This window comes from Syngnathus floridae, chromosome 9 (genome assembly GCF_059516105.1).
Source record: "Syngnathus floridae isolate MCC-2025c chromosome 9, RoL_Sflo_1.0, whole genome shotgun sequence".
NCBI classification, from domain to species: domain Eukaryota; kingdom Metazoa; phylum Chordata; class Actinopteri; order Syngnathiformes; family Syngnathidae; genus Syngnathus; species Syngnathus floridae.
In genome coordinates this window covers 7,531,637-7,545,089 of record NC_142421.1, presented here as the reverse complement: position 1 = coordinate 7,545,089, position 13,453 = coordinate 7,531,637, and the positions used below count along the sequence as shown (strand labels likewise).

General features: G+C 39.1%; 1 protein-coding gene across 1 annotated transcript; it reads left to right on the top strand.

Moving 5' to 3' along the window:
* Positions 1-4,396: 4,396 nt before the first annotated feature.
* On the top strand, positions 4,397-13,426 carry sack1b (scaffolding CK1 anchoring protein B). Its single transcript, XM_088384772.1, has 5 exons — positions 4,397-4,629; positions 6,492-6,965; positions 8,213-8,377; positions 9,846-9,970; positions 10,683-13,426. The coding sequence occupies exons 1-5, from the start codon at positions 4,591-4,593 to the stop codon at positions 12,613-12,615; spliced, it is 2,736 nt and encodes a 911-aa protein (XP_088240898.1). The 5' UTR covers positions 4,397-4,590; the 3' UTR covers positions 12,616-13,426.
* The last annotated feature ends 27 nt before the right edge of the window (positions 13,427-13,453 follow it).

Here is a 13,453-nt window from a genome sequence, read left to right as displayed (position 1 = left end):
AAATTATTCATAACACAGGTGTAAAACTGGAACTTTAAAAGGCATTTCTCAGTTGCTGCACAGGAGAATCAAGTGTATAGTTTCCTGTTGCTAATTAAAGCAAAGAAAATCCATTGCACATAACATGAGACCAAGAATGATGGAAGTGGCTCCTGCACTGGACCTTCAACACTCTTGTGGTTTCACATCCACTCTGGACTGTTGTTGCTAGCATACAAATATGTATTTTAATTAACATTCTCTCAGTTGTTGCACAATTTACTTTGGTATCAAAGAAGACAATTGTGCTCACTGAGCTCCTGCTCCTCTTTTTCCAATTCTTCCCAACTTGATCTTGTCATTATATTATGCATTGCATCGAGTGAAACGTCTGATAAAATATTGTTTGAACATTTCAATTTTCTCAAATTGAATGTCCTGACTTATCTCCTCAAAAAGACAAGATCTATTTAAGATGCTTTAAGTGGAAGTAGATTTGAAATAACATTTTTTTGATAACATACAGCTTAATCAAATATTGTTTAAAATAAATACCATAAGTAAAACTGTTCGATTTTGTTCATTAGTTTAATCGTATGCTTTTAAAATGCATGATCTTTGTCTGACATGTTTTTGCTCTTAATTCAACGGGCTATTTACTTCCACAAACCCACAAAATTATTATTATATTATCTCTTATTCTAAAAAAAATGACCATGCAAAATCAGGCTTTTTTTTTTCATTAGAAAAAAATGACCAGCACGGTGTGACGCACTAGTAAGCACACCCGTCCCACAGTTCAGAGGGTGCAGCTTCGATTCCACCTCCGGCTCTTCGTAGGTGGAGTTTGCATGTTCTCCCCGTGCCCGCGTGGGTTTTCTCCGGGCACGCCGGTTTCCTCCCACATCCCAAAAACCTGATTGAGCACTCCTCAATTTGTGGGCGTGAGTGCGAGTGCGAATGGTTGTTTGTCTCTGTGCGCCCTGTGATTGTCTGGCAACCAGTTCAGGTTGTTCCCTGCCTACCGCCCGATGACTGCTGGGATAGGCTCCAGCATGCCTGTGACCCCTGTGGGGACAAGCGGTAAAGAAGATGGCTGGATGGGTGGAAAAAAAAAAAAAAAAATGACCATGACCACATAGTAAGGCTTTCTTTGGGGGGGGAAATGACAATGTATTGTAAGGCTGTTTTTTTTCTTTTTAGAAAAAAAATTACCATGTATAGTAAGGATTTTTTTTCTTCCTATACATGGTCATTTTTAATTTTAATATTCTGATTGGGGTCGAAGCAGTTCACCCCCGAGCTTTGATTGTTGTGGTGCACTCAGAATCACAGCATTGATTATTGAGAGGCTCTTATGGGCTCTATTCTTGTAACCAGTTCAGGCTAAATCTGTACTGGTGCAAGCTGTGTTTAAGGTGCACTGCGTCTTTGCCTGCGAAATAAGTGTTGATACTCACAACGACACAAACTGCTCATTTGTAACAACATGTATCTGTGGAAATACTGAAACCTGGTGCTCTAGTTTACTTTGCATTTTGGAGCTGGCTCTGTCTCAACATTGCAATGTTCAGTAGTACAAAACACGTACTTTGAGACAACCTCATAAAAGGTTCTATTTTGAGCCTTCATACCCATCAGGCAGTGATTAAGCAGTAAGGAAGTCATTGTTGAATTAATTGCCAATGTCAATCAAACAATTACAGTACAAAAACAATTGTGCATAATTTATTCTGGGTCAGTTACTGTGAAAAGCCAGGGGTCGACTTTGGGGTCAAGTAATAGTTGCCTGTTGACGCAGATGCCTGTTTTTTTTTCATGGGCTGTAATAAGATCCAGGCAAAAACTTGTTTTCGAGGATAAATAAGAAAAAGAGATTATCCGGCAAGCTTCTTTATAGATTGTCCAGCATTTTTCATGGATTTATTTTCCTTTTTGAGAAACTCCATCTCTCTGTGTGCTATCGGCTCTCCTGCTGCAGGACGTCTAGGAGAGACCATTTCATGTCTGTAGAGTCAAGGATATTGAACAACATCTCACACAAACCAAGAAGTAGATGGTTATCCTTCGTTTCTTCTTTTGTTCTTATTTGTAATCACTCACAAACGCTTGCTTTATCTTGATTGTTATTGGCAATTGGGGCTAATGAGATCCCATTCATGTTATTGTCGTTATTATTATTATGCACTGTGCATTTATCCTCCCTTAACAAGTCAGATGACAGGAGGCGAGAGCCACGACAACAAGGTCAAACAGCATATTTACGAACCACAGAGGAAGATATCGCCAGTCATATGCTACAATCCGGTTAAACAAGTCACCTTCTTGTTCTTAAAAGAACATTTGAAGGAAATCTGATGCAGTATTTAACTCTCAGCCTATAATCTGAATCCGGAAATATTTGCAGTTTGACATTGTAGATGACCAACTAAACGATCCCCTCAAGTCAGAAACAGTTATCAAATATCGGTGAGAATATTCTCTAACTCAGCAAATGAAATCCGTGTTAATAAACATGTAGCACGTTTATTAAGCACATGCTGTATGGAATGATCTGTTTGAGTTGCTCCTTGCTGTTTAAGACTAAAAGCGCACTAAGCAAACAAAACATAACTCGCCCTTTTTCCCAGCAAGAAGAATCAAGAAAGGCCTGCAGATGTGATGATACAGAGATTAGGTGTCTAAAATGATGACTCAGCCCTTCAGGAAAAGAAACTCCCTATGACTAAATGCTCGTTACTTCAACTCCTCACACCCAAAAACTGAACGCAGCCGAAAAATCTTGTTCTTCATGTTTCGTTTTGACTTGGTTTCTTACGATGTTACACAGTGTTGTAGTGAGATAGCACGCATTGTGAAATATCACAATCACACGAATTTCCTTTTCATGTACCCAAATGCAGTGATCATAGCAATTATATAATTTCTTGCACTTATTAAGTTGATGAAGTACTTCATTAAACTGACAATGGGGATCTCATTTCCTGCTCCTATACTCATTAATTCTGCCAAAATTCAAATATGATATAAAGTACAGATAAGAAGAATGTCAGAGGTTATTTTCTAATTAAGTGACACATAATAGGAGATATGTAATTGCTTGTTGATTTTTCTGAAGATATTTGATTCCGTTTGTTGTCATCACGTAAAACAAAGCAGTATAGTCTTTCTGTCATGCATGGGATTCTTTCTTTTTTTTTATCGTTTTTGTAGACTGTTAGGAGTTAAACCTGTTTGTGTATTGGCTGGGCTCTGAGGTTGAGAATGTTGCAATGTTTGTTTTTTGTCCTTGTTTAGTCCAGCTTTCACTACTTTTCCAGTGTTGGTCATTTTGACAGTAAGACTCATAAAGGATGAGTGATTTAAATGACCATTTTTTAATCTGCTCCCTTTGTATCACTTAGCTCTCAAAGTCATGCGAATGCTACCAGCAGTTGTCACCCCCCCTGACTTCCCTGGGAAGGACGTGAAAGTAACGGATAATTAACATAAACGCCAACGGTTTTTGCTGCTATACATTTGTCGGCAATCGAGTTTTGCTCCTACCTTACTGATTGGTATAACTTTTCAGTGATTGAGATGTATGTTGGACACGACTTGTGTAATCAGTAGATGATTTCTCAAGTCAATCAGTAAAGCAACACAACTGATATCGGACCTGAGAAATGCTTGAGGGCCTACTGTTGATAGTCTCGAAGACTGAAATCCAAACAGGGAAACAAACATTCCTACAAGAACATTGGAGTCTTAAAGGGACTTTTTGACTCTTGTCATTTGGAACATGAGAAGCCATTGGAATATGCAACATATATTGTGTGGCTTGTGTGTGATTGAATAACCAAAAGACATCCATCTGACCTCCTGGTGCGTCGGGCCCTAAGGGAGTACTTGCTAACAGTCTTGGGTAATCGAAGCTCCACACATACACACACGCACACACACACATGCACACACAGCCGTGATGCAGGAATGCAGAGGTTACCCAATTGTACAATTTCTCAAGAGGCTTTTTCAGTGCTGACCCCACGGAAGTAATGTGAGCAGTCCATTTATTGCGTCATTTTCTTCTTAAGAAATACAGGCTACAAAGTTAACAACTATAGAATCAAATAAAAGATATCATGCCCAGATACAGCTTTGACCTCAGCATGTCATGTGTTTGCAACCAGAAGAGTGATTGCAAAAAGGCAACCTTCTCCTCGGTGAGGGAATTCAAAATAATCTTAACTAAAACATCGGCATTTCCTTTTTCTCACAGCTACATAGCACATACATCAAAGTCCTTCTGTGTCCTGTCATCATTTTGAATCGTGCGGGGAGCTGAACTTTGCCCCTAAAAAAGAGGAGAGAGAGCAGAGGAGAGGAGGCGAGGAGGAAGAGGAGTGGCTAAAAGTTTCAAACAGGTTTACAGTTGCCTCTGAGCAAGTTTCCAAGCAAGACCGACCATTTGCATGTCAAAACTAGAACTCACATGCTCTCTCTCAGCCAGCACACTGCTTATCATGTTCAGACACCTCCTTGTCTCTGTGGCTTCCAGCTGGGGGACTGTATCCTCCCCAAACATTGAACACAATTACGATGCAGATGCCTGCACATGAACCTCATTGAGATATGTTTGGGAGCGCTCAACAGGATTTTCACACTTCAACTGTAAGTCTTATCATTCATTCTCTAAGCGATGTTTTTACTGTGACAGTCATAAATAAGATGTGCAGCTACACTCTAATTTATCTCCTTGGGGCATATAACTGTTGAATAAGGTCTTAACCGCAGTATCTTACAGTCAAAATTTTTTGTACTTGATAATATATTGCTCTTGAAGGTGATACTTTATTAAAAGAGACATCATGATCTGATTTATTATGCTCCACTTAAAAGCCATGGAACTGTTTTAAGAGATGAATTTTACTCCATGATGGGAATTTTGCGCTGTCACTTTCAGTGTAAAATGGTTTTCACAACAATTTGTGGTGTTCTGATGAAAAGCGAGCACACACCCACAACTTGTGACATCATAATATTGTTTATTGGGCTGGGCCTGTGAGCCTCCTGTCAGAGAACGTACGACAACCCTCACAACAAACGTCATATTGCTATTTTTGTATTGTTTTTTTTTTTAGGCATATGGTTTATGCATTTGGGGGTTATCGAGTGTTTTTAACAAAATTCAAAGATGTGAAAATGTTTAAACCTAATATTTTTTTTCTATTTAATAAATCAAAAACCACATCAATTTCAATGTTAGTAAATTAACTTATTTGTTCCAAATGTCACAAAAAATATACTTTTTATTAACAGAAAAGGCAATCTTTAAAATCTAACATTTATTTTAACAGTCGTGTAAAAACAGAAAATTTTTGACAAAATACAATAAAGCACCTTTCTGATGAAAAGAACTGTTTGAACAGAAAACTATCACCTTCTAACCCCCCACCTCCCTCCCCAGAGGAGTTGGGTGTCACATTGTGAAACAGTAGGATTACTGTATTGTTAATATTCCTAAATTAATTGAATGTCATAGCTATAGCTGTAGACTGTCATTACTTGTGAAAGGAAATGATTAGACATTATTATTATTCATAACTCAAACATGATGACACATTTTGAAACATTTGAGCTAAATAGAATCTACTTGCTTAATTGTGCCTATTGTCCCTGACTGACTCTCTTCTGGGGTGCACCTCATTAAAAAACTCTGACAGTATTATTAACTCGATTCCCCTGTTGACAACCAAATTATCAAAGCATTGTTGAAACGTTCTTTGCTGTATTCAGTATGCATGGTGTCATTCATCGATTGAACATGACCTTGAATTAAGGGGCTTGTTATGTAAAGTCATCACTTTGGCCATTCGGGCCCTCGGTGTGTGTCACCTGGTGAACAGGTTCCAATTTGTCTTAATGGTTAGGGAGTTTCTGTGAGTCACATTTTCAACCCACAGACAGAGCGTCAGCACTTACCACAACAGAAGCGTTTAATGACAAATGTTCACACTGTTCAGTTTGCTTAACTATTACTGAAAATACTACAAACATTAAATATGAGATTTTGTTATTTCTATACTAGTACGTGAACAGCGAACATAATGACGTCAGCGACTTTTATCTAACTTTCATATCACTTGCCCAAATTTCCGGTTTTATTCCTTGGGAATTTCAAAACCATCAAGTCACTTTGTTTGTTTTCTGAAAGCTGTAATTACAGCATGATTACAGGCTGGTTGTGTTTACACTTGGATCACAAACAGAATAGTTAAGAGAGAAAAATCAGCTTTTTGCTCAGAAATACCATGGGCATACAATAATATATATAATAAAATAATAATCTTATGATATGAAAACACAACTGAACAAAAAAACAAACCAAAATGATTCTGTGTAAATTGTGATTACATTTCCCACTGGATAATTCATGCGGTTTCGCGGATTAAAACTCCATCAAAAAGTTCCTGTCTGCATGTATTACTATACTTCCTCTCCCTGAACTTGTGTCTTTTTCTTTTATGCAACAGTTACAAGGGAGGGTGACTGGAACAATGGACTCGGCCCAATTTTCTTCGCTGTCATCCTTGAGAGGAGAGCACGCAACAGGGGATTACATGCAAGCCCACTATAAGGAGTCATATCGTCTGGCCATTGATTGCCTGTTAAGCAAGGGCAGAGAAAGTTACGCAGAATTTCTCAAAGAAGAACGCATCGGAAATTTCCTGTCTGAGGAGGAGCTTGTCTTCATTACATCAAACGCCAAAGAGCTCCCACCTCAGAACCACGAGGAGGAAATCAGTAGCCCCACGGACAGCCAATCATCGTCCGGCACATATTGGCCCGTCCACTCGGATGTGGACGCTCCCGCTTTGGAATTGGGATGGCCTGAGATCATGCATGAAAAACTGCAGACCAATATAGATCTCCTCTATCATCCCCCAAGACCCAACAGTCCCACCATTAAAGAAGTGATTCTAAAAAACATCCGGGATGCAAGACAGGTAAAACAAGCTGCACTGTTGGACTATTTTGTATAATTCTGTTCAATGTGCCACGCTCATCCTGAGGCTCTGAGGGCAGCGCTATCCCCACACCTCCAGCATACAGTGACAGGGAGTGTCTGCTGACATGTTCATGGCCCAAATCCAGTTTGACAACTCTCATCAAGAGTATGGGAACATGCAGTTACTACTACTACATTAACTTCTCTGCACAATGACAACGACTCACAAATGGTCGCTAGTTTGTATTCTGTTGCACATAGCTACACCCATTTTTAACTCACAAAACCTTGCAGGAGTTCTTTTGTTTCTTCTTGATTACATTCATGAAGGTTTGTTTTATCAGGGGGAAACAATTGTTGGCATCCCAACAATTGCCATGTGGGATGAAACAGATGGAATGACTTAGGAATGGACATCATGTCCAAAGAAAATCCCTTCAGATGAAAGAAATAACTAAATAAATGTATTACAAATTTTCTCATGTGAAAATAAGCTGGTCTATCAAATTTGACACACTTACGACCATAATCGAATGCTTGGAAAATATTGCCAAGTATGTAAAACGAAACTTCAAAACCATACCAAAATCAAGCCATTTTCGCCACTCTCAGATGAAGCAGGCGTGTCTGCCAAATGCGCTGAAACCACGCTGCGCTCAACTGTCAATCATGTGCCCCTAATACGCCTGGAAAATGGATGCTACTTTGTCCAGCATCATTTTACACGTAACCACATGTTAGAACTGGAAAAATACACCAATTAAAGCCTTGTGTGGCTGCAATATCTCCCACCGAGAGTCGCTTTTCCGTGCTGCAACAACGAGGCGCTCTAAAGTAGCCATGCGAATACGAAGCCCACATCCACATGCTGGATAGAATGGCTTTCTGTCAACAGGGATTGAAATAATTGCACACACAACATTGTGGGGTGAGCGCAGAGGGCATGGTGATTTTAATCACTTCCTCCATGTGGCTTAAAACACTTTTGGTGCAGGGAACTCGTTAAATGAGTGATGTTTACGTGCCTTGTTAGTGGATACTATTTCTGTTGGCCATACCAGTAGCAATGGTGGATAAATGGTCTTGGATGTTGTCTTTGGTGTCTATACATGTCAAAATTTGTCTATATAAGGAGAGATAATCGCAGCTACAGGAAATAAATATATATTTGAAGGTCCATGAGAAGTCTATGTCCGCTATGCTCAGATATGTGTCAATATTTATTTATTCACTTTATCATTGCAGGTTATTGCCATTGTGATGGATATGTTTACTGATGTCGATATTTTGAAAGAAACTGTTGACGCCTCTACACGAGGAGTTCCTGTCTATGTGCTTTTGGATGATTTCCACTTGAAACATTTCCTTACAGCAGCTGCGAATCAAGATGTAAAACTTCAACACCTCAGAGTAAGCGATTCTGCAAACATACTTGCAATGTCATTTTCTCTCCTTGTCTTGGATAGTATGCCTTCCTTGATTTTAATTCAATCCTTGCTAAGTGCCAGAGCTGTTTGTGTGTGACCTTGTCATTTGCGCTGCTTAAATTCTTGGCCAGTGCTTTTGTCATTATCTTCATGTGCCCTCAAGGATGTCCCATTAAAACATACTCAGACACATATGCAGGCTTCTTTGATATGTTTTGAAAAAAAAAAGGCTTATTAGACATCATCAATACAACACTGAAAAGAGTAACAATAATTACAGCACATTACTAGAATAAAGTCCTAATTTTAAGAGAATGAAGTCAGAATGTGATGGGAGTGAAGTCATAATATGTTGAGAAAAAAGCATGACATTAGAGTTTGAAATTCTTAATTTTATGAGTATGTATATTTTACCCTCGGCATCACACAAAACAATTAAAATGTATGAGATTACACTTGTTATCTTGCAAAGAGAGTACTGTAGAGTCTATGCATACTAAGTGTGTTAACGCAGGCAGTCTCATAAAACCTGCATGGCGTACTACTTTGGTTTTTGTGTAACAATAATATAGACAGATATCACAAATAAAATTGTTATGGATGGGGACTGCCACGCGTTAATAGGTTATGGATTGCCTCCCAGTGCACTTTTGATGATTAGGTTGTTTTGTTTTTTCTTAACATACATCAGACCGCACTTGTAAATAAGAACTTGTTCTTAATTGTTTGCCTGGTTAAATAAAGGTTAAATAAAGTAAATACATAAAAAATAAAATTACTCACGCTAATTATCATGAATGTTCGACCTTGATCCTGAACACATTATTTCATGCACTTTTGTCAGACTTGAAACACTTCCATATGGTTGCCCCCTATGTTCCAGCCACATACAGACATGTCATTAGGGATTTGAGCACTATGAAAGGAAAAGAAATGAGAGAGAATGTCAGTCATTGGCCATATGGGACATGAAGGACATGAGACTATTTTCACAACCAACAAAATCCTTTCACTTATGCTGGTGGGCTTCAGATGGTCTGATTTCGAAACATCTTTCTCATCTAGGGACTGAACACTTTTTGTTGTAGCATCGTAAACACAAGAGATAGAAAAAGCAAAACATTTTTTTGGCCTCAAAATTCTTAACGAGCAAGGTTTCACAGAACATCAAGTAAAATGAAATACTTCCAAGGTTTGTTTTCTTCAAACTTATGTTTGGAATCCAATCACACTTGACACTCGATAAGCCATAAAATATCTTCAGCATTATGAAAACAGAGAGAATGTTCTTAGATAGGGATTTGTCTGTTTTGTGGTTGAAGTGAAGGAGCGAGTGTCATCAGTGGTACACTTTTGTATTTTTACATTTTACATTTGTACAATTCAACAGCGTTTTTCTTTGCTAATCAGTGACATTTCAAACTGAGTCTTTATCTTTTCTTTTCCCACAGAACATGAAAGTGCGCACCGTGAAAGGTGAAGATTATCTGAGCCGAACAGGGACTAAATTTCATGGCGCAATGGAGCAAAAGTTTATTTTGGTTGACTGTCATACGGTGATTTACGGCTCCTACAGGTGAATACAAATGCTTCATGTCACACTCTGATTTCTGCTTTGTGTTTGGAATTAAGCAATTTGATGGCTTTTAGTGCGAATAGCAAAAATAAAATTAGACGGAGAGTTAATAACAGTTTTTCCCATTTATGTTGCACTTAAGTGATTGTATAACATGTCTCACAGAATGCCTTCCACAAAGTTGAGCAGTGAATAGAAAACAAACAATGCTCAGGAACAGCAGGGTGTGTAGTGTTTGAACTCTACCTATACATAAAGTTTTAATAATGTAGTTGTGAGCAGGTCTTGCCATATTTTAAGTTAAACCATTCATTATTGCCATGCCCAGTTATGAACAAAATTAAATACATTTCTGTTATATAAAGGAGCACCATAGGTAATGTTATTAATTTTAATTAAATAGCATATTTACAGTAATTTTTACCAAGTCAATACAATGTAATGATTGATTGCAAACAAAATGGGGAAATAACTCTCACAGAACTGTAGTTTAACTGTTATTTATTTTTAAAACCTATTTTGTGTTTATTTTACTGAAGGTTTTCTCAATAACGCTTTACCCATTGTCTCACTGGTAATAACAATAACGATGATATTAGTGACAATCATAAGAATAAATATCATCCACAAGACTGAACCTGCAGCCTGAACTTTTGCTGCAAGATACTATTTCTCAACATTCATGGATGAATCATATTTTGTTTGTTTGCAGATTCACTTGGTCATGCGCAAAGCTCAATTTGAGCATGGTGCAGGTTATAACAGGCCATTTGGTGAAGACTTATGATGAGGAATTTAGAACACTGTACGCGAGGTCGACAGTGCCAGCTGAATTGTGCCAACCAGATCCTTCTCTCCCTTCTAATGGCTCCCACACACCGCTCGGCTGGCCAAAATATTCCCCTCATTCCTCGATCGATCGGCGCGACCAGTTAAGGCACACGTTGGACTCTGTCTACCGCAAGACATGTGAAAGGAACCTGTACACAAGAGACTGCAATGATAATCACTTTGCGCCTTTGATTGATCATGACATAGGTTTGCAGAACTACATGTCCAAATTTGAGTCTACAGCGTCAATAAACTACTTAAAAAGGCACAGCTATGCTGGGGAAAGACATGATGGATATGTCCCCCAGAATGTCAGAGCCAGAGCGAGCAACTGGAATATTTGCCGGGAGACAGGAATCGGGAAAAACAACTATCCGCTGGATAATAATTATTTAGTGCCGCAGATGTACAGGAGCCAAAAGCTTCGTCAGTCATACAACGGCAATGACAAACAAATCCTGTCCATGCAGCAAGACATGCCAACGCTGGAAAAAACATCAAAGTCGTTCATGCGTACATGGAGGATCGAGTCCTACCTTCAAAACCCTGACATGCCTTTTAATGAGCCGTCTGACTATTTGGACCAGTTTGAGCCGTCTAACAGCTTCATGCAGGGAAGGATGCGGTCTCTTGTTTATAGGCCCACCATACCGGAGCAATTGGAGTCTAACTCACAAATCAACAGCACGCCCTCTTTTGGTAGCCACTCATCTGCACTTCACAACCCTTTACGCTACTCCTCAATGCAGTGGAATCCACCAGTAGCATCTGAAAGCAACAGAATAAACAATGAAGATTTCATACTTAAGAGAAAAAGCCTGCAAATTATGGATGATTACAACAGTGGGAAGAACTCCTACCCATCTGCATACGCCAGCTTAGGTCGAGTCAAGCGTGGGCCGATCGCTACAAATCCAGACGTGCGCTCTGACAGTTGGCACAAAAGGCACAGCGTGGCTGATCCTAGATCCAACTCAACATACACACAGGACTCCTCAGGTGGCATGTATGGAGCTTTCACGAGGATGCAAATGGACAGAAGCTCCGCTGCAGTCAACGCAAAGCACAGTGGATATGGGTCAAATCTCAATGAGGATCAGCGATCTGTATCTCATTATGATGTCAAGAGCATGACCGACACAAAGAGCCCTTGCACTTCCATTTGGCGGGATCCTCCTTCCAGAAGTCTATCTGCCTCAACCCTGGGTGTAGACGACAGGGATTTGGCTACTAAATCCAGCAGATTGGGCTCGCAGCATTTCCTAAAGAAGAGCACCAAGAAAATAAAATCGTTTTTGAACATACCGGGAAGGAAGGACGATCAAGTCGAAAGTGTGGGAACGCCAAGCGTGACCTCAGATGATAGCACGGACACGATCAAAGCCGAGGATGAAATTTCGGTCAAACATCACTATAGCAACACATCTCTTGGGCATCAGCAGGACGAAGTGGCTGATGTGAAGTATTCCAGACCAAGATTCAAAACGGAGGATCATCAGCACACATCTCAGTTGTCTTCCTCTGAAACAACATCGCAAAGTAAGCTCGGCGTTGGCGACAAAAAGTCAATCCCAGACGTCGACATCCCGGGCTGGAGTAAAGACAGAAAACTTGACAATCGCCTTTATAGCAGATTTGAGCCTTTTTGTTCAATTCAGAAGAAACAATCTTCGTACTCCCCAAATAACTCTCTGGAGAAAACAAAAAACCCACCGAGTGATCACAACTTTGGCCGTCTTGGGAGAGGCCATCATGAAAATAAGCTTGAGAAATTCTTTCATCGAGTGGGCAACCTTATTCACAAGACTAAGTAGGGTAGGCGGCACTGTCTGGAAAAAGACAGATAAATTGGCATCTTGCAAAAGAGCAAGACGCACTTCTTATTCTGTTTTGACTATTTCCCAAGTACTCTTGGTTTCAAGCTTCTACAGGTTCAAAAGTACATTTTTCAATCGTTTCCAAACTTAGTGGACATGAACCACAACACAATGTTGATATAGTACTCTGCATTAATGAGTACACCTCACAAATGTATAAATTTAAAAAAAAAACTTGAATTGCCTTTCAGCATCACCATTTTTAAGAACAAATAAAAACTCACTGGGAAAAATGTATTGGATTAACACAGAACAAATTTCCCTTTGCTACCTAAACATAATGCCAAAGCCATCATATTATGATTTATAATTGCTTAAATTGAAGTAACTGTATCTTAACACACATGACATCATGACGCTTTGAGTTACTTAGTTTTATTTGTACAGTCGGTCTTTACCACTTTGTTTACATTGGATGTGTTTCCAGCCAACTGTTTACAGTTTTGTTGTGCACTTATTTTTGTACTATAAATTTATCCGCTGAAATGTATTTGATATGAAATGTAGCAGATACCTAAACATAAAACACACAAACTTGAATCATGGCTTTTAAGCAATCTTATGCAAATCAATCACTGCTGTATAGGCATTAAGTACGGGTTGTGTCAAAATGTCATAACCACTGCAATAAGGAAAGATTTATGAAAATACCAAAGCATTCAAGATGAAGCCAATGCAATAATGAAAAGCCGGTCACCATCTTCACGGTTGTATGAATTGTAGCTGTAGAAATAAATTTTTCCTTATATGTTTGTCTACTGCTTTGCATTAAAAA

Coding starts and splice junctions, on each gene's coding strand:
- sack1b (XM_088384772.1), top strand. CDS start 4,591: ATGTTTGGGAGCGCTCAACAGGATTTTCACACTTCAACT. Junction 6,966..8,212: donor ACATCCGGGATGCAAGACAG/GTAAAACAAGCT, acceptor TTATCATTGCAG/GTTATTGCCATTGTGATGGA. Junction 9,971..10,682: donor GTGATTTACGGCTCCTACAG/GTGAATACAAAT, acceptor GTTTGTTTGCAG/ATTCACTTGGTCATGCGCAA.